The sequence below is a fragment of the Manis pentadactyla genome, chromosome 7 (genome assembly GCF_030020395.1).
Source record: "Manis pentadactyla isolate mManPen7 chromosome 7, mManPen7.hap1, whole genome shotgun sequence".
NCBI classification, from domain to species: domain Eukaryota; kingdom Metazoa; phylum Chordata; class Mammalia; order Pholidota; family Manidae; genus Manis; species Manis pentadactyla.
In genome coordinates this window covers 17,835,079-17,856,177 of record NC_080025.1, presented here as the reverse complement: position 1 = coordinate 17,856,177, position 21,099 = coordinate 17,835,079, and the positions used below count along the sequence as shown (strand labels likewise).

Sequence of the window (21,099 nt, the reverse complement as noted above, 5' to 3'; positions counted from 1 at the left end):
TCCACCTCCCCAACCTCTTGGGAGAAGGGAAGGGCTGGAGGGTGGGTCAGTCGCCAATGGCCAATCATGTAATCAATTGTGCCGTTGTAATGCAGCCTCCATAAAAACCCTCAAGGACAGGGTTCAGGGAACTTATAGGCTGGTGAACATGTGCAGATGTGGGGACGGTGGTGCGCTCAGAGAGTGTGGAAGCCCCAGCCCTTCCCTATATCTTCCCTTGTGCCTCTCTTCCATCTGGCTGTTCCTGAATTATATCCTTTTAAGTAAAATGTTTCTCTGAGTACTGTGAGCTGCACTAGCGAATTAATTGAACCCGTGGAGGTGGTTGTGGAGCTTCCAATAGGTAGCTGGTAGGTCAGATGCGCAGGTGACAATCTGCATTGGCCTTGGTAAGGGAGGGCGGCCTTCTGGGGCTGATCCTCACGCTGGGGAATCAGGTGCTAACTCTGGGTAGACAGCGTTAGATTTGAGTTGAATTCTAGAATAGCCAGCTGGTGTCTGATTTGGGTGGTGTGGGGGACCTGTCCCACCAAAACAGTGTTGGAATTGGGAGACCAAAACCCTGGAAGGAAGGGTGGGGAGATTTCCTTCCCTGAGGTCAGGGAGGGAGATGGAGCTGTGGAGGAGCAGGTAAAAGAGGGCTGAACCGACTTGGGAGAGGGAAGGGAACTTCGCCCTTATTGCCACAGGCTGGACCAGAGTGAGGAGTGGAGAAGCAGATCAACCTAGTAGCTTTGTTACAAATAGCCTGAATGGCCCAAGCCAGGAGGGTGGGAATGAAGTGTGCATGTAAACACACAGAATTTCTTAAGCCAAATAGCTGAGCTCAGAAGCAGGTCAACAGAGTGTACGTGAAGCATTTGCTGAATCAAGAGAAAGGAAGTGATAATTCTGAAAGCTGGCTTGCCAAAACCAATAGTCTAGAAACAAAAAAGATTCTGGTTGGGCGCAGACCATCGTGGTGGATGGATTCCAGCAGGAGTAGGTCAGGAGTAGAACAGTGACTCCCAAGTTAGTAACACATGCTACTCTTTTTGGTTCATCAGCCACCAGCGTCCTCTGTGCTAGCGGGTGGGGAGGTGGTGTGAAAGGGGAAGGAATCACGGGAGGCTCCTTTATTGCAGGGGAAAAGCACGCCAATACACTAAAATGTTCTTCTGTTTCTCAGTTTTTGTATAATGGAGCTAAGCAACCTGGTCAGCCAGGGGTGGGACAGCCCCTGAGCTGTAGTTAGGGCCACACTGCCAATTAATTACCCAGCTCCTGAATACGTAGATTCAAAATGGGGTCTGGTTGATAGACAAGTCAGCTTTTCCTATTTACCTTAGAATGCGTGTCATCAAAGCAACACCCTGATTAACTTTAATCTTTGAGTCTCTTTAAAGCTGAATGAGACCTCTAGCCCAGCTGCGGTTTTCTGCTTCTCTCCAGGTAGCAAAAAGGAATTTCTGGGTCTGCTGGAGGCTGCTGAGGTCCTATCTGTCTCTGTCTGTGTTCCCCATACATCCATCCACCTTCTGTATAACACTTTCTGTGTACCTGGTGCTGTGATTAGCACTTAGTAAATATGAACCCATAGAATTTTCCTCACAGCCCTGTGACCTAAATATTATTGCTACCCCCATTTTAGAAATGGGGAGCCGAAGTACAGAGAGATTAAATGCCTTTTCCAGGGCACTCAGCCTGGAAGCTGTGGAGTCAGGACCCAAATCCAGGCAGCAGGGTCCAAGTTTATGCTCTACGCACCACATCAGCGGGCTTCCTAGGTGACTCTGGAATCCGCCTGGGAAGTTAGTCACGTGCTTGATCACTGTTCTTCCCAAAGCCGCTTGGGGTCCTCCCACACTGCTGGCCTGTAGGAGGTGCTCCTCAGTGGACTGCAGCTAGTCATTACTCCCATTTGTTATTTATCTCCTCCTCCTCTTTTCCCATCTGTCCCTTGTGTGAACAGATAGAAGAGCTTCCTCCTTGACTTTGCAGGGCAGGAGTTGGTGACTCCCGGCTCCTAGGTGATCATGCTGGAGATGACAGTGCAGTGGACGGGGTGATGGGGTCAGGCTGCTGAGCCCTCCAGGCCTCTCACCTGCTCCTCTTCAGCTCCCCTCCCTGTCCTCAGCCATAGGTGACACCTCCCCATGCCTGCCACCCTCATCCTCACCAAGCATCCAGAGCTTCATTAGGCAAGTACATAACAATGCCGACTGTGGCCACAAATTTAGGACTTTGATTTTATGAGACCTGAAAAGTCACCCTTTAAAATCTGTATCTCTCAATGCCAAAGCTATCTGTATACAGTTGGGGCAAATTTCCCTTTGGCCAATTTAAGCATTTTCATCCATCACTAAAACCAACTAGTAACCTAAATGTGTATGTTTGTGTGTGTGTCCCTTTCTTTAAAACTAAGTATGGTTTCATTCCTGTTTTTAAATGGTTTCCACTCAATGCAAAGTGCATTCATTTTGAGGTTGAACCACAGGGTTTTTCAGCTTGTGGAAGTCAGCAGTCACTGGTGCATTAAGTGCCAATGTAAATGAACAGGCCTGCACATGGGAACTACACAGGTCATCTGACCAAAAATGAAACTGATTTCCTATTTTTATACCTGCTAATAAATCAGTGGGGAAACATGTCCTCAGAGCAGCCCAGACCCATTGGCCCTTCCACGTGGCACTTGGACACTTGCAAAATAGCTCCCTTAGCATTTTCGTCAAAAGCAATGAAGGTAAAAAAACAAGAAAAACCTTCCCAGCTTAGTTATCTCCCTTTCACATCCTTTCTCCTGAAAAAAGAAAAATGTGAAAACTACAAGATTTGTGCAAATTCAGGATATTTGGGGACTGTTGTATTTTGTAGATATGAGAAAGCTCCAGCTACTGAATCCAGCTTCCCTGAGGAGTGTTGCTTGCTCAGTGTTCCCGCCTTTTGCAAGTTTTTCTGGGCAAGTGTAATTCTTAAAGGAAACATTTATCCTCCCAGCTGTCGCTGAGTTATTGAAACAGGGGCAGATAAACTTTAATCAAGAAGTATTTCTTGATTTCTCTGTGTCCCAGCATGTTCTGATTGTGACACAGTTCCTCAAACAGTTATAACTTGGGGGTGGAAACAAGCCTACTTCACATGAAACAATTAGAATAATCTAACCAGGATTATAACCAAATGCTCGGTAATGTGAATCAGACAGTCTGGTGTGAGCTCTGGAGGGGATAGCATAGTCAGAGAAGACTGACATGGTTGGAAGGATTTGTCGGTAAGTGATACACTGGGTCTTGAAGATGGAAAAATTTGAAAAGGAGAGAGTTCTTTCCTCAGAACTGGGGTACAGAGGGGACTGGCATGCAGGGTGCTTTGGGGATAGTGAGAGACTAGCCCAGTTGAAGCAAAGGATTTATGAGAGGAAGCAGTGGCATATTAACCAAAATGGTGATACATTTTTTCCAAGCCAGAAATCTAGGCATGTGTTCTAATGTAAAGACAGTGGGCACCCGGGATTTATTTGAAATTCAGAGTGTCACAGAAAATCTGAGGGGGGAGTTTCTATCTTGACAGAGGACCTGAGTTGGTAGCTAAGTTTGGTATGGTAGCTATGGTTAAGAATACTCACAAGGGTTCAGCCATCATTATGAGAGCAGTTATTTTTGAAAGATCTTGAGTCAAGGTGCTCTGCCTCAAGCTGCAGATCTTTTCTGAAGATATGGATGGAACCCTCTCTACCCTTTTTTTGAGAAGAGTCAGATGAATATTCACCTGCCAGGTTGGCATGTCTGCTCACTGATGCATCCTCAACACCTAACACCGTGCCCAGCACAGAGTGGCAGTCAGTGTTGAGTTGGAAACCTAGGAATGGTGTTCAGGGTAGACAGGATTGGGGGACACATTGCAGGTAATACAGGCATAAGACAAGTAGAAAACGGGCTGTTCTTTTTCACCTAGCAAACCTGGTGTTTCCACATGAATCATTTAACAATTTTGATTTGATGTGGTGAAATCGTGGAGAATAAATATGGTGACTCTTATGTGTTTTAGAGTGTATTGGAATTGCTTCTAATGAGGGATTCCGGTGCGACAATTGCAGGTCACAGAGGCAGAGCCGTCCCTATTTTCCTGTGCTTTTGCAGGAAGTGCATTTTATAGAAAAGTCAGAGAGGAGCTCAGGGGAAACGAAGTGCTCTGGGCTGGTGAGTTCACAGCATTACCGGCCTTTGAGGCCAGCCCTCCATCCTCAGGGCTGCTCCAGGGGACCCCACAGTCACGGGCCCCACCTGTCACAGGGCTCTGGGAGGCCATGCTGATGAGGACGGCACCGCTGGTCGGATGGTAAGAGGTTCTCATTCTTTGGTCTAGGCATAACTTGATTGATTTGCATCTAAAACCAGTCTGCTCTCGCTTCTTCTGGGTAATGTAAAAAAAAAGTATATAGAATTTTCTAAAGCATTTGAACTTTCAGAGCTCCCTCAAAGGACTTCTCCGAGCTATCGCTGAACTTAGCAGTGAACCTGACCAGTCCAAAGACTTGGTGGTCTGAATGTGTTACCGGGGTCTAGAGAGCTAGTCTAAAAATGCACTGGTGTTATTTGAGTTTTCACAGCTTCTGCACCAGAGGCAAAAAGCTCTCCACCAAATGTATGTGAACTGAACAAAAGTCAGGGCAGTTAAGAAATGAAAGTTTGCCTGAGTCACACTTGGTTTCATGCTGTCGTATGAGGATTCTAAGCAGGCATGTGAAGTGTGAGATACGGTTTCTGCCGCACACTGGGGCCCGGCATTTGTTAAGAATTTCGGACATTCTGAAAGCTGGGGGGTATTTTTAGACGAGGCTTGTTCCTATGAATGAGGAAGTCTGGCAGATGGCTCTTCCGCCTGGATTTTTTTTTTTTTCCAGCTTTCTACCAATACAGTATGGAGAAAACTCAGGCAGGGTTTCTTTCTCTGAGGACAATGGGGGGAAAAGGCATTCTAAAAACACTGGGCAGCAGCTGCAGGGCTCCGTCTTTAAGGACACTGGCCCGGTAATTCACCCAACTCTCCTGTGGCTGTGTCTAATCAGCGAGGAGGCAGGAAAGGAAGTCTGAGCAAGAGCGGGTCGTTTATCACACTGAGCGGGCAGAGACATCTGTGCAGGCCGTGCGCTCGCTGCAGCTGATAAGAATGTTACTCACCACCCAGAGAGGAAAGACCAGGGTGTGTGGTTTGGGTCCGTGGAAGTCACTTCCTTAAAGTACAGGACATCAGATTTCATCTTGTAGATGGTTTGTGCTAGTTTTATGAAACACAAACTATCATTTGTGAGGTAAAAGAGCCCCCTAAACACAGTAAGTGTGGTCTTGGTATGCATTATTACCTGCACTTGGATTGTCAGTTGGCTTTATGTCTGATAGAAGAATCTGTTGGGGCTCTGAAAAGTCACTTTTGGAATATTAAGCCTTTTCCAGAGAGTCTTAAGAAATCCTCTGCAAACACAGACTGGAGACACAGAAAGCAATTGGATCGTCATTCTCTGCTTGGATGGCAAGCTTCCCCTTTCATTTTAAAATCTGATGTGGTTTTTGCTCATTCCCTAGTTAGACTATTCTCCAAGAGTGCATATTACACAGGTTCCCAAGGTGGCAGATTTTTGATGCAGTTCATATCAGAGTCCTCACTCCCAAGATTTTGCTATGAAGAGCAAGGATCGCCTCCAGTTCCCCTGAGCATGCCAACTGCCTACTGGGTCTTAGTTGCCTGGTGGGAACCTGGGCTTCTTGAGCTTCTGTAATAGAGAAGCAGCAGTAATATTGCCAGGAGCTATGAAAACATGAATGTTCAGTTTACGGCTTGGATACCAGGGTGGGCTTTAGAAGGCGCCCCACTTCCGCGTGTGTGCGCACTCACACTGCAGAGAATTTATCCTGCATTCCCAAGAAGAGTCTGGTTTTGTCTGCATTCACTTGGTGACTCTTCAGAACTGTGACTTCTCCCTCATCGTGACTAGAGCCAGAAGAATTAATCCCCAAAGTCTCAGAAGACTTGTTAGGTCTGAGAAGTAATTCTTTCCATCCAGAGACTATTCTGCGGTGGAACCAACCCTCACTGAGCCTGCGTGGCCCTCTGGGGGGTCTGATGGAAGCCCGGGTGGGTCATCTTAGAGGTTTAGCAACAGATCAACAGGAGTGGCTTCTCCTGGGCTCATTCAGGAGCTGGTGATTTTCTGTCCTTCTAGAGATGTTCGTTTTGAGTTTATCGATTTCAAGCATACAGTGAAGTTCAAAGATTAACTGACTTTCATGTGTCACCCTAAGATTTTTTCGATTAACATTTTACCATTTTAGATTTTTTGAAATATTACCAATATAGTGGAAGATCACTCCCTAGCCAATTTCCATTTCAGTTTCCCATTGCTACCCAGAGTAATCACTATCCTGAAGTTAATGAGTATTAATTCTGTTTTACTAGAGATGCAATATATAGAAGTGTATAGCTTTTTTATATACATTTAAAAGTACATTAAAATATTTTAAAAATATATAAAATGTACGTAAATTATATCGGTGTATACTTGAGACTCTTGTAAGCCACTTTTAATATTCAACATTTTAAGAATCATCATGTTGGTACATTAAGATCAAATTCATTTATTTTTGAGTGCTATGTAGTATTCTAAAACTGTATTACAATGTATTAATTTCTGTACCGATGGACATTGGACTGTTTATGATTTTATTTTTGCATTTAGTAATACTCTGAACAGCCTTGTCCATGTATGAGAGTTTCTCTAGATCTGTAGTGTACAGTAAGTACAGTCATGACTAGCTTAAAATGTGGCTTGTCTAAATTGCAATGTGCTGTTAAGGTAAAATACACACCAAATTTCAAAGACTTAGAATGAAAAGAAGAATGTAAAATATCTCATTGATAATGTCTATACTCATTGCACATTGAATGACATTTTTTATATATCTTAAGCAAAATACATTATTAAATAGATTGCACCTATAATTTGGTTACTAAAAGATAAAATTATATACATGACTTACATTATATTTCTATTGGACAAGGCTGCTCTAGATCAGGAGTCAGGTAATCTGTCATGCACAGACTGGCTATTGGTGTTTATAAATAAAGTTTTATTGGAAAACATGCCTATTCATTTACATACAGTCTCTGGCGGCTTTTCTGCTGCAACAGCAGAGTTTAGTAGTTACAACAAAGACCAAATGACACATAAGCCTAAAATATTTATCATCTGTCCCTTAAAGAAGTTTGTTGACTCCTGTTCTAGAACAGTGATTTTTAACCTTTTTAAAACCATGACCCTCAAATAGAAATATACTTAATATCATAATCCAATACACACACACATCTGAAACAAGTTTCACAAAACAAAGTTTGATAAACCCTCATATTTTCATATTTTCTGATCTATTCTGTTTTGTTAAAATAAACTTAGGTCAATACACTGCCACGATTCACTACATTGACCTAGCCATTCATTCACTGCTAGTGATTTGACTAACGGTGGTCAAGGATATATACCTAAAAATGGAGTAACTAGGTTACAGCAATGTGCATATTCAACTTGATAACGGCTTATCAAATTGTTATCCAGAGTGTGTGTGTGTGTGTGTGTGTGTGTGTGTGCGCGCGTGTGTGTGTGTATGTACATACACCAAACTACAGTCTTACAGACAGTGAAAGTTCCCATTTTCCCACATCCTTTATACCTGATAATTGCCAGACTGATTTGATAGGTGTGGAATGGCATCTCATTTTATTTGTGATCTGATTACTATTAAGGTTGATCATCTTTTCACGTGTTGATTGGTCTTTCCTGTTTTTTTTTTCTTTTGTGAATTGCCTGTTCCTATCCACTGAATACGGACGGCTCTTTTTTGAATAAGGTTACATGTCTGTCTGTGGCATTTTTTAAATATTCTAGATACCAATACGTGATCAGTTATGCAGATTGCAAACGTGGGGGTTTCCCACTCACAGGTTTGATTTTTTTCACTTTCTTTAGAGTCTTTTTCTGCTTTTGTTAAATAGCTGGTGTTATGAGTAAGTACCACACATAGATGTGTCCATCCTTCCATTGCTGATGCAACACTACATTGTTACCATGTCCAGAGACTCTGTGTCTGGGATCTCTATCCCACAGCAGTGGTCCCAGATTTATCAGAAACACATCTTTACTGATCCATTTATACTGCAACCAGGTTGAGCTGGTTTTACAGGGAAGTTTTAGCATTCTTTCAGCGAATACATAATCTCTCTTATACAAACTACATGAAATAATTGAAAAGGGGAAGAAGCCACCCAACTCATTTTATAATTCTAATTCAACCTTTATACTGAAACTAGAAGAACAGTAGAAGGAAGAAAATGATGGGCTCACCTCACATTTGAATGTAAATATAAAAATCCTTAACTAAATATTAGTGAAACTGAACTTAGAAATGTGTAGTACAGTGGGCAAGCATGGGTCAATTTCTTTAAAGCTGTCAATGTAACATCACATGAACAGAATAAAGGAGGAAAATAATATATTGTTATAGATATAGAAAAAGCATTTGATGAACTCCAATAACTATAAATGATTTAAAAATATAAAATGTTAGAAAACTCAGAATAGAAATGCACTTCTTTAATTGGATCAAGAGCTTCTACTAAAACCCACAGCAAAAATGCACTTCATGTTGAAACATCCCTGTACTGGCCCTGCTCTGGTGTTGAGTTCCCACCACCTGAGAATTTTTCTTTATTCCAGTGCATCGCTGTTATTTGAAATAACTCCGTGTGCACGTGTGTATTCACACATACACACATTGTGCATTTTTTACTTTTATCTATTTATATACACGTCATCGAGTGTTTTTCTAAGTCTGTGTCATGGGGAGCGATGCCAGCTCAGCAGTTATGGTGCTTGAACTTCTCCCTGGGAGATTTTCTGAGTCTTAAGTGCAACAGACCCTGGAGACCACTTCGAGGGGACAAAGTTGTTCAATTGCCATGGCTGGCTTCTCTCCTAGACTAAGGAGTTGTTATTCACAACTTCAGGTCTTGGCTTCATCTGAGAAAGCCATTTTTGATGAATCCGATGAGGACAAAAATATTTTATGAAACTTTCTATGATTACATTTTGCCAGAAGGTGAAATAAAGATAATGTACTGCCATAGCACTTCCTAAGGATTGACTATTTCAATGATCCCCACCATAACACTGAAGTGTAAGAATACTATTCATTGCAACACTGTTCTCACTGTTGTAAATTATGTTTGAAGGCTTTAAACAATTTTAAGTGTGGTTCTGAGGGCTGGGGGTGGGGATAGGGACATGTTTCTGGAGAATACTTGTCATGGTAGCAAACAAACTTTCTCTAAACTTTTCTGTTAATAAACAAGGGATTCTAGTAATGGTGAAGACCAGTACAGGGCTTGGCAATGTTGAATGCAAAGAACAATTGATAGTTTCTTGACTGTAAGGTCATGTGCATTAAATAAGGCAATTCTGATGCCAGATCAATACTGCATTATATATTTCCTACAGCACATATTGAGATATAGATCTGCTATGGTGGGCATGGGAACGTCATCAGGAAATATCAGTCCAGACAAATCCGGGTCACCACCAAGGGGGAAAGAGCTGAATTGATTGTGGTCTGTCTCCCTTCGTGGTGAGAATGTCAGGTCGGAGTGAATATTCATGTAGTCCCTGGAAAGGGGGAAGGAGGAATCAATGAACTAAACAGTCTACCTAATAATGGCACTTTTCTTCAAGGTCAGCGGGATAGAGGGGGGCCTTTTTTCTTGAACTTTGTGTTCCTGTCTCTGATATGCTGGCAGAGCTGTCTTAGAGATACAAGAAAAGATTTCATAGAAAGCCAAAGGGCAGATTCTGTAGTTTTGAAATAAGGGTTATGTTAACATGGTTCTGTCTGAGCATTGCACTAGGAGTCTGACTACAACTGAAACGAAGTTTTCCTAATTCTGAGGAGCGACCTAGACCTTTTGACGCTCTGTCAAGAGAGTAGCCGTCAAAAAAATAAATCTCACACTTTAGTCCTAATTTACAATTCACTTGTTCTGTGATCTTGCTAAAGCTATCAATCTCTGTATATACATTGGCTTATATGATAACGTTTGGTTTTTTTTCTTTGTAGAGACGTTAACACAAGCTGTAATAGATGACAGAAATGTCTTGGCAGATGCAGTCAGAGTATGAAGGTAGTTCCATCGAAGTCATGATTTTGACATTTGAGTAAATTTAACAGACTCACTTCTGCCAATGAAGAAATCTCCTACCATTCAGATACATAAGATTTCAGAAGAGCCCCTATTCTCTCACCCTAAAATCTTTTCAAAACTTGCTAACATTGTTCAGGCTTCGTGTAGATTCAGCATGCATAGGCTGACATTGTTCAGCATAGTGGAGGTTCATGATCCATGGGCCTGGTTTCGAAATTGAAAAAATTAATTATTTTTATGTTCCTACACTTTCCAGGCATCTTTTAAAAATGAATAAGAGCAGCTCTGATTTGGAAAAAGTGAGCCAGGGCTCTGCAGAAAGCCTGAGCCCATCCTTCAGAGGCATCCACGTCAGCTTCACTACGGGCTCTACGGACAGCCTGGCCTCAGACTCCAGGACCTGCAGCGATGGAGGTAACAGATTTGACCTTGACTTATATTCTCCCTCGTCTAGGAGGGCAGGCTTGGGGCCGTTGCCAGGGTTCGGAAGGGCTGAGCTAGCCCTACTGTGTTGGTCCTACTTTACCTATGAAGTAGACTCTGCCAAGGAACAGTTGACGTTAATTCCCAGCTGAATGTATGGCAAGGCCCCTCCTCCCATGCTGGTGTCTCCAGGGATACACAATGCACGTGCTAACCAGGTGGCAGGAGGCAGAAGTTGAAAGTATATTGGAAGACTCCTGATTCCTTGGAGAATGAGCCATCTAGGTATAGCTCTGCTGTCCATTTCTGTCCCCAGGATTTCAGGATTATTTCTCCAGAGATGGGGTACATGGCAACCACAGATTTTCACAGTCTGTGTGTCTCTCACTCATGCATGCACACACTTACTTGGACACAGCAGGTGTTCACATAATGTTTGTTGAATTTAAGCATGGAAACTTCATTAGGCTACCATCCATCCACCTTCTTGACAAAGCTGTAAGGCATAGGAGGTGGGAAAGGAACTGTTGTTTCCTGTAGTTGTGATGGGTAGTGTTAAAATCTCTCACCATTTGCACATATGTGCATGTTCTGTCCCCATTTCTTATACTCATGTTGGCATGTTAGGTTTTGACGTGTGCTTACATGACTCCCTTTCTCCCTCCTGTGGGAGTATTTCTTCTCAGCAGGCAATTTTGGAGTAGATGGTTCTGTTATAAATTTATGGTCACCAGCATTTTCTGTCTAAAATATGAGGATTACTAAGCATATGTTACAAGTCAGTCTGTGGGAAACCTCTTGATAGCTCTGACTTAAAAACAGGAAATATCTTCATCTTGATTCAAGTGGGATGTAGCAAAGGACGGTTTTCTTTTCTGCAGCTTTTCCTGGGCTTCTATCTTTTCCCTTTTCCCGTCCCATTGTGCAAAAATTCCACGGGGCAGATTATTCCATAGAGGGCTGGCCTGGGCACGTGAGCCCTTTGACCCTTTGCTGGTCAGCCCTGATCCACTCTCTTGGTGGGTGTTGACCTGTGCTGAGGGAGCAGTCTGCAGTATGGCCCTCCAATGGCCACTGGCCAGCCGGTGTTGATAACTGGACTGAATTCCTCAGCACTTTGCCTCTCAGAACCAGCAAGTGATGGTGTTTGCTCTCGGGCCTTTGAAGGGCTAGCTAGGAAGGTGAGATGAAAACACATGGTAAGATGACAGGTGGGTGGATGGGCTAAGCTGGGAAACTGGGCTGCCCAGAACATGAATGCTTAAAAAGGCTTCCAGAAGAGAAAGGAATCAGTGAGGGCCGATGGAGGCGTTAGGGAAGCTTTTTCAAGAAGATGGGACTTCAGCTCATGTCTCAAGTGTGGTTAGAATTGAGGGAGGGAGAGAAAGAGACGGAGAGAGGGCTTTTCGGGTCAAGGAAACAGTAAAACGGGCAAACGCATAGCGTTAGCAGCACACATGGGGAAGAGGTAAGACCAGGCACTTTTCACTGGGAGCCAGTGAGGAGAAAATGGGACATGGGGTCGGTGGGAAGCTGGAGGCTGGATTGTACAAAGCTCCTGAAACCAGTTTGTGGAGGTGGGAAACCGGGAGCCACTGGGTGTTTATGAGTAAAACGGTGACACCCAATCCAGACATTTTTGAATTAAAATGAATGCATTTTCATGGTTATTCCTTTATCGTGAGCAAATTATTCCGTGGAAATGCACATCAAAATTTGCATTCCTAGATCAACAAAAAGGCATATACTTTTTTCCAAGACTCTGGCTCCCACTTCCCAGCACACCGTTTCTATCTGTTGCTCTTGCCTATGGCTCTGTACCCGAAACCAGGCTTTGAAACTGGCAAGAGACCAAGGGCATTCTCTCTTTCCTTGTTTTTCCTTGTTAACATCTCTTAAACTTTTATCTGGAGAATATCCAGGACCACTGGTCATGAAATGTGAGAAACCCTTCCTTCAGCGTCTCTTCATTAACCAAGGCAGCTTGCTTTAGATCTGTTACTGAACAATTACCTGGCAGTCCCATGAATCCTTACTCACTTTTACCCATTTACCCATGAAATATTTACCCATCATGCCTTTTGATACTGGACTGAATTGCTCAGCACTTTGCTTCTCAGAACCAGCAAATGGTGGTGTCAGCAAATGGGGGACTATTTGGCATCTAGTCCCAAAGCTGAGAGAGTACATCAAAATAGGATTGGGAGAATTAGTTCAAGCTGAAGTTCTTGGAACCAGAATGTAGTGTCTAGCTCCCTACTCTGATACATTCAGTCAGTAGGTACCATTAGACTATACATTTATTTTCAATGAGAATTCACTCATGAAAACTCATGAAAACGACGTGTTTCTTTGACTCTCTGCATCTGCCCTATAGTCTGGCTTGAGTGAATTGAGGACAAAGTCATTTCAGGCCATGTCATAGTAGTGGTTTGTGTAAATTTCCTGGAAGCTCGTCAGGGTTAATGGTCAAAGTTAGTTTTCTGCTGCTCATGTTTCATGGCCAAAAAAAAAAGTTTTAGATTTTGTAAGAAAAACAAACATAATTGAAATCTATAGCTTTGTTGTGTTTTGAAAACAAGTTTGTCTAAATTTTGTTTACTAAGTATCATTTTTGTATCAATATTAATTGTACCTCTTTATGCTTGTATTGCATTTCATACTTCTCACAAGGCATCTGTTACCCCATTTGTCCATGTGGGCAGTTTAATTGAACAGTGAGTCAACTCAGTGGAAGCAAAAATCTGTCTAAGCAGTTGTTTGGTTTCTGCTTGGTTTGGGTGGGACAGGCTGCATGTGTTGGGACAGATGCACGAATGCTGCCAAGGGGAATGTTATCACTAGTGAATGGATGGATGTGAGGGGAAATGATCAGCTAAATGGTCTTCAGGGAAAAAAGATGATCAGAAGACTCTTATGCTTTAAAGGGTGACTTTTAACTATGCAAACCTAATGTCACATTAACAATCACTGTCCTTTTTGATTTAGGATAACATTAAGATTCAGTTCCACAGTTTAGCAAACATCCTGGATGCCAGGTCCCCATGTACAGGATACTAGAGAGTGCTCCGTTGAACTGAAGCTGTTGGCACAAGCAGTAGATAAAAGGAGTAGCTATACAGTGCGTATAGGTAGAAACCTGCGTGAAAATACATACCAGGTCGGTGTTGTTATTCTTATTTTTATAGCTAGCAAGCCCGAGATACAGAAAGTGAATTAAATATCTTGGCAGTAGCCTGCTTGCTTTTCTCAAAAATAATGCCAAAAAGATTTTTTGAGTGTATGAATTAATTCATTCATCGATGCGATAGGTACTTATTGAATGCAAACCATGTGTTGGATATACTTCTTTTATTTTTATTTTTTTCTCCTTAACCCACCCTGCATTGGATACACTTTTAGATGTTGAAGATACAGCAGTACAAAATATGTCCAGTCCCTTCATTCGGGGAGCTCACACTCTGGTGGGAACAGACAGACAATGAGTGAGTCAGAGGGCAGTACGTGCTGAGGGGACCACGGAGCCAGGGGGAGGAGCTGGGGAAGGGTGAGAGGACCCAAGGGGAGAGATAGGAAGTCCACAAAGATCAGCCATCCCTCCGAATGAGCGACAGCCTGACCTTCACTGAGCGTTTGCTCCCCACTCAGGCTGTTTGTCACCTGAGACTCCAAGAAGAAACAGCATTTTTTTAAAGGCAATCTTGATAAAGACACCTAAAACTCACTAGCAAAAAATAGGGTGTTTTCTGACTCTTCAGCAGGCTCATTAGAATACTTAATCCTAAATCGATAGATTCGGTCTAATAAGTACACTGGTGTTTCGCTCCAATACAGCGCGGCCCTTCCTCACCCCCCATTCTCACGGAGACAGACCATGGGCTCTGTTCGGGGAGGTCACTCTTAGGAAGGGACGAAGAAGCCATCCCAAAGGGAAAGAGGCTCATTTTTCAGACTGTGCCCTGAGCCCTTACAATATCACGAAAGTGAAGCTTCATCCTAGTTTATACCTTTAAACTGAATTCTAAAATATGTATCATTACTTCAAAAAAGTCAACATGTCTATGATAAAAAATTCGAACAGGAGGGGAAGATCTGAATGAAAAGTTAAAGTCTTTAGATGCCCCCATTCCAGCTTTTATCACCACTTTGAACATTTTTTTCTGTATCATTACAGAAATTTTTATCCGTATACTAAATATCATAAGCCTCAATTCTACACATTTTTGAAGTCTTCAAACCAGAGCCTGTAGATCTACATCATTTTTCTAATGCCACGTGTTTTCATTGTATGAATTAGTTAAACCCTTATTATCAATTCCTCTTTAGGTTATTTTCATTATAAGTGCAGTAAGGTCCTGTGACATACACTGAAATTATTTGGTGAACGTCTCTGCAAGATAAAGTCATATAAGAAGTGGAGTTGATATGTCAACATGAAAATGCTTATGCATTTTAAATAGATCTTACCAAATTATCCTTTAAAAATGTCCATTTTTGCTTCCATCAATAACATGTGAAAAGGCTTTGAACTAACTTTTAATTTCACTGTTAAATTGGAAGAAAACCCTTAATGATTGTGCTACAACAGGGGATTGAAAGATCATGATTCTGGAACCACACTTGGGCTGTAGGTGTGGAATATTTTCCACACTGACACAGTGCATCTCTTCTTTTGCATGTAAATCACATTCACGGCTTCATTATTGTCTCTTGGGATGATTAAGTGGTCCGGAGAGACTCCTCACAAATGCCACATTTTCTATCCAGTTGTAAAATGCTAATACTGTGCTTCCATTTCCAGACAACATTTACGTTCTGGGAAAAACAAGGGTTCCTTTTGAAGGAATGAATGTTTGCTGCTTTTTAAAAAAATTTATTTTTAATATTTTTGAGTTGAGCCTATTCTGATTGTAGAACCAAACAAGAGGTAGCACAGTTTTTCTTTGCAGGAAAAAGTTACACGAGAGGCTAGAACATCCTCTCTGTGCCCACCCTTTGCATCCTCTGGGGGTGAGGGGAGGTGGTTTGGCAGAGCCTGCTAGACTGCCACTTCTGTGTGACATCCGCAAGGGGCCTACACAGATGGCTTTAGTCTTCTCACCTTTAATGGGAGGGGACTGAATGAGGCCCCAGGGCAGGGGTGAGGTTTTCTCCATTTGCTTTGTTGCCTGTGCCTTGCACTTAGTAAGTGCTCAAGAAATATTGGCTGAATCATGCATAAATCTATACAGCCCTTTCCAGTATACAATCTGTTATCTTCATTAAAAAGAAACAACAATCCATAGAACACTACGAGTTTTAAAACAAAAGAAATTTCTATCTGTTTTATCTACTTGAAGTTGGATAAGAGTGAGGCACAAAAGCTAAAAGTTTGGACTTTTAGCTGGAACTCTGCCATTTGCCTCCACATTTGCTGTGGCCCAGCTGCTGTCAGCAGGCAGAGCTGGGCACCAAGGGATGGGCTCATTCATATGCTCAAAACTGGACTGACCACTTCCTCCCTACGCCCAGCTCTCACTTGGGCTGCAGAGAACAATGAAAGTATCTGTTAAAACCCAGCAAGAAGTGAGGACTCTGTAATAAGGAAGGTGTTACAATTCTACCTTTGAACTTTAGGCCTGCATTTCTGCAAAGGAATTAAGCCATTTTTTGCAACTTTTGAAATCCTGACTTCTCGTCTCTGCTTTCTAAATATAATGGCACAAAACTACTAGACCTTCTCCTTGGTCTTTTTAAGATCCCACCCCGTGCACCATATGTAATTGTACTTCCCCACAAGAGACACTTTTTCGGCTCTGAATCATGTGCACTAAAGAGAGGCAGAGGCGTTTTACCTTATAGGCAGCTACTGGCTTTGTATGCAGAACTGGAATTTGGAAGGAAAATTTAGGAACCCAGATTTGGAGTTCTCTGGCCCAACTGTATGCAAATTCATTAAAACCTACCAGTGATGTATCTGAGGTAAGCAAACTTCCCAGAAAAACATTTTCTATCCTCACCCTTTCTCCCTCTACCTTGTCCCTCTTCCTTGTAAGCCAGAATTTGGAATCAGTGATCTAACACCAACATCAAACCAGGATATATTTGAATTTGTCTCATGGCCATTGGACCTGAGAATATGAGCTGTTGGCCAGAGTTTCTCGGGACTTTTTTAGGCCCATTTTTCTAGGTCAGTGGTTTGCCTGTGAACTTTGAAACTATTTTAGATGTCAAGGCATATTTGTTCTCTCTTCTTTCTGGCTCTTCTGAATGCCATGTGGCAGCTGCTGCAAATAGTAAGACTCTAGCTGCGATGTTGCTTACAACTGTGTTTAGGAGGAGGTTCCCCTCTCGTGAGAGTCAAGAAATTGGAAAATCAGAGCAGGTCTTCAGGGGTGCCCTCTGATCCCACAGGACTCAACTACTGCTTGTCCCACGTGGAGAATCACAGTGTCACCAAGAAGGGCCACATGTTGGCATCTATTTCAGAGTAGCCCTAAGAATATTAACAGCTGAGATGTTACATGGTCCTGAGGGGCCAGGGTGCTATCAGAGTGAATTATGGTCTTCTCACCAACCATGGTTCCACACCTGAAGAGTAGCTTTAAGAATCCTTCAGTTCAAGACAGTTCCCCAAAGAAGAAATTCAGATGGCCAACAGGCACAAGAAAAGAGGCTCCACATAGCTAATCATCAGGGAAATGAAAATTAAAACCACAATGAGACATCACCTCATACCAGTTAGGATGGCCAACATCAAAAAGACTAAGTACAACAAATGCTGGCGAGGATGCAAAGAAAAGGGAACCTTCCTACACTGCTGGTGGGAAAGTAAGCTAGTTCAACCATTGTGGAAAGCAATATGGAGATTCCTCAAAAAACTTAAAAATAGAAATACCATTTGACCCAGGAATTCCACTCCTAGGAATTTACCCAAAGAAAACAACTTCTCAGACTCAAAAAGACATATGCACCCCTATGTTTATTGCAGCACTGTTTACAATAGCTAAGATACAGAAGCAACCTAAGTGTCCATCAGTAGATGAATGGATAAAGATGTGGTACATATACACAATGGAATACTACTCAGCCATAAGAAAAAAACAAATCCTACTATTTGCAACAACCTGGATGGAGCTAGAGGGTATTATGCTCAGTGAAATAAGTCAGGCAGAAAAAGACAAATAGCAAATGATTTCCCTCATTTGTGGAGTATAACAATGAAGCAAAACTGAAGGAACAAAATAGCAGGAGACTCACAGAAGGGACTAGCGGTTACCAAAGGGGAGGGGTGGGGGAGAGTAAGTGGGAGGGAGGGAGAAGGGGATTGTGGGGTATCATGATTAGTGTACATGGTGTGTGAGGCGTATGGGGAAGACAGTATAGCACAGAGAAGACAAGTAGGGACTCTGTGGCATCTTACTACACTGATGGACAGTGACTGCAATGGGGTATGGGGGGGACACGATAATAAGGGTGAATGTAGTAACCACATTGTCATTCCTGTGAAACCTTCATAGGAGTGTATATCAATGATACCTTGATAAAAAAAAATAATCCTTCAGTTCAGAAGGATGTCTCAGGTCCAAAGGTGGTATACCCATTAAGAGAAGTAGGCAATTTTTTTTCCAATACAAAAAATCACACGATGCTCAGCTATATGGGTGAAGGGAGAGCCTCATGCCACTGGATAAGGTTTGTGTGGCTACACTCCTGACCTGCTGGGGAAGTGCACAGTTGGGGTTTTGGATCAAGTGCCATCTGCCAATTAGTCTGTGCTTTATGCAGTGATTATTGGCCAAACGCATAGCAACCATGAAATAAAGAAAAATGCAGCAGCGCCCGTCTAATGCCCAGTACACCTTGCCAGATTTGCCCAAGTAGTTATGGGATCTGTATCTGTTCAAAGCCACTGACTAACACAGTTCCCACAGGAAAGCAAGAGAACATGCATAGGGTAAAGAAGAAAATCACTTCGTTCCCACTGCCTGCACACATATGAGTTATTTTTGTGCTAAAGCAGACCTCTGGATACTCTTTGGTAATCTAGGGAATAAGAAGTGGTACAGATTATTTTTGATAAGATCCTTGCTCTCCTTACAGACTGGAGAGTTTTCCAGGGCAGCTGTGAGAACTGGAGATAGGAGGGGAATGTTGTAGCTGGGGAACCATCTGCCTGGAGGTATTTTATTTCAGGGGCAGCTTTGAGACAAAATGCATCTTAGGAGAGGCTGAAAATGGAGAGAGTGGCTGAAATTATCAACTTTAGTGCTGGAAGGCACCTTCACAGTGATGCAGTTTGGTTGGTTTTTAAATGAAGAAACAGCCTGGTGAGGTGGACAGTTAGGTAAGGGTTCATCCTACCAGTAAGGACGGGGAGATGAGCGTAAGGCTTAAAGAGGCGTCTGGCCAAAAAACTGATGTGTCCAAAACCTCCCCAGCTGGACTGGGGACCAGAGGGGGTCCAAGTACAGCACTGGCTAGGGATGCTGACCACACTCCACTCCCTTTCCCCCCATCTTCTGTGTGTTGATAATACATTGAGAATCAGACAGCGGGCTTCTGCTGTCCAGAATGCAGAAAGGCCAGGAAATAGACATGTTTCTGCCTGGCTGCCGTCCTGCTCCCCATCTGGGTGTTGGTGGCTGAGGCTTGGTGTCCTTGCAGAGCCCACACCTAAGGGGGTTTGTACCTCCCCTTTTCAGCCTAGGAGCTAGTCCATGACCCTTCTACTCTCTCAGCCGTTTCTGCTAGAGGGAGAAGGAGGGAGTGAATTGGCCGCCCCAGTCCTCATCTGTCCTTGTTGCCCACTGAGACCCTGAGAGGAGAAAGACTTGTTCTGGGGCAGCATGGGGCAGGGGACCCATGGGCCCCAGGGTGTCAGAGGCTGCTGAGATCCACTGCGATCAGATGTACCCTCCTCTGGCTGGCTGTTCTAGCATGCCCCTGTTCTAACGGTTGAGGGGAGAGTACAAGGGCGTGTAAAGCTGTCCAGTCCTGGCTGAGCCACTGCACCTGATTTATAATTAACCTGGGGCTCCTGGACAGGATATAAATCACTTGTTGCTGGCAGGCACCCCGCCTGTCATTAGCAATGCGGGGTGACGTGGGAAGGAAAACTTGCCATGATCTCAGTAAACCCTGGGAAGCAAGAGAGATTGCCTACTGCCTGAGGAGCACTGGGCTCTCTCCCGGGCCGGTGAGAGATGCTGGAGCCAGGAAAGGGGTTAGTGGGGGGTGGGGGTGGGGGGGGTGGCCTTGCTCTGCCTTGCTGGGCTTCTCTTTGCATGAACCTACTGGTTCCCAGCTTCTGTGTTCAACAGGCCGTGTGCAGCAACCTTGCCCTCCTGTGAGCTTTGTGTTCAGAGTCGTTCAGGGCAGGAGCACCCCGCTGTCACTCACTGCAGCCACTCTGCTGGGTGATGCTGGGGCTGGTTGTGAGCAGCTCCCTGCCCAGGCAGGATGAGCCCTGAGGACGTGGTCACACACCTCGCTCCCCAGAGGGACCCTTCTCCCTACAGAGCCTTCCAAGTAAGGAGGCGCGGTGCTGCTCTGAGAGCTGGGTGCTGGTGCTCGGTCCACAACGGCCCATTCTGCCCCCATGTGGGTTGGAGAAGGCAGGGCTGCACTCAATGTGGGCACAGAGGGTGGTTAACTGTTCAGGAGCAGCCCGTGAAAGGTCACGTGCACCAGAGCGGGGTGACACTCAACTAACAGTGTGCTTCCTTGGGGGCCTTGCACCCCTTCCCTGGGCCTGTGTATTTGTTGTCCCTCTTTTGTCCCAGTCATTCTGCTGAGGGGACGGAGAGGGACAGAGAGGCTGTACATGCCCTGCCCCGAAGGTGACACGGTGCTGCACAATGGAGGCGGGTACATAATAAGAGCCTATTTTCTTGAATCTGAGATCCTTATCTCTTTCCTATTTTAACCTTCAGGATGAAAGGATGCCTTTGATAACCTAGGAATATAGTTCATGTTTCTTTCATCCTCTTAAAGGCTGTTACAAGAATAGTGGGCACATTTTCCAGTTTTTGGAGTGGAAGAAATTACTGTTATTTCAGTTTGCCCTTTTCTGTCTCCAATGTCTACACCTTTTTCCTATGTGTTTTTTTTTTTAATCTAAACTCTTGTTTTGGTGTGAAAACTCCATTTCCTACATTGGTACAAAAATCTCCAGTCTTTGGCTGTCTAAGTCTCTGTCTTACCACCTGTTAGGTTTCCGAATGTCCTAATGCTCAGTGGGGCCTGTGGTCCTGATGGAACCTTCTTCCCCCAATGAGATTCAGCATCTTTGTGCCCCACTCTGGGGACCACGGGGCTTGGAAAAGACTCTCTTTCCCTTAAAATGTATTTCTTCATTTATAAAATCATGTTCCTCTGCCTTTTGAAATGTCTGTGGGCCTACTGTGTACCCCCAAGCGACCAGGGTGTTTATCAAAACTCATAGCACTACACTCTAAAGAGGGGGCTTAGTGTAAG

The 21,099-nt window shown here is 43.6% G+C and overlaps 1 protein-coding gene across 2 annotated transcripts in view; it reads left to right on the top strand.

Annotated features, from left to right (window-relative positions):
* Window positions 1–21,099, top strand: part of PRAG1 (PEAK1 related, kinase-activating pseudokinase 1) — a 49,722-nt gene that overhangs the window by 16,883 nt on the left and 11,740 nt on the right. For both annotated transcript variants that reach the window (XM_036894286.2, XM_036894285.2), the window contains exon 4: window positions 10,475–10,632. In XM_036894286.2, coding sequence (XP_036750181.2) covers window positions 10,475–10,632 — 158 coding nt within the window. The remainder of the gene's footprint in view (window positions 1–10,474; window positions 10,633–21,099) is intronic.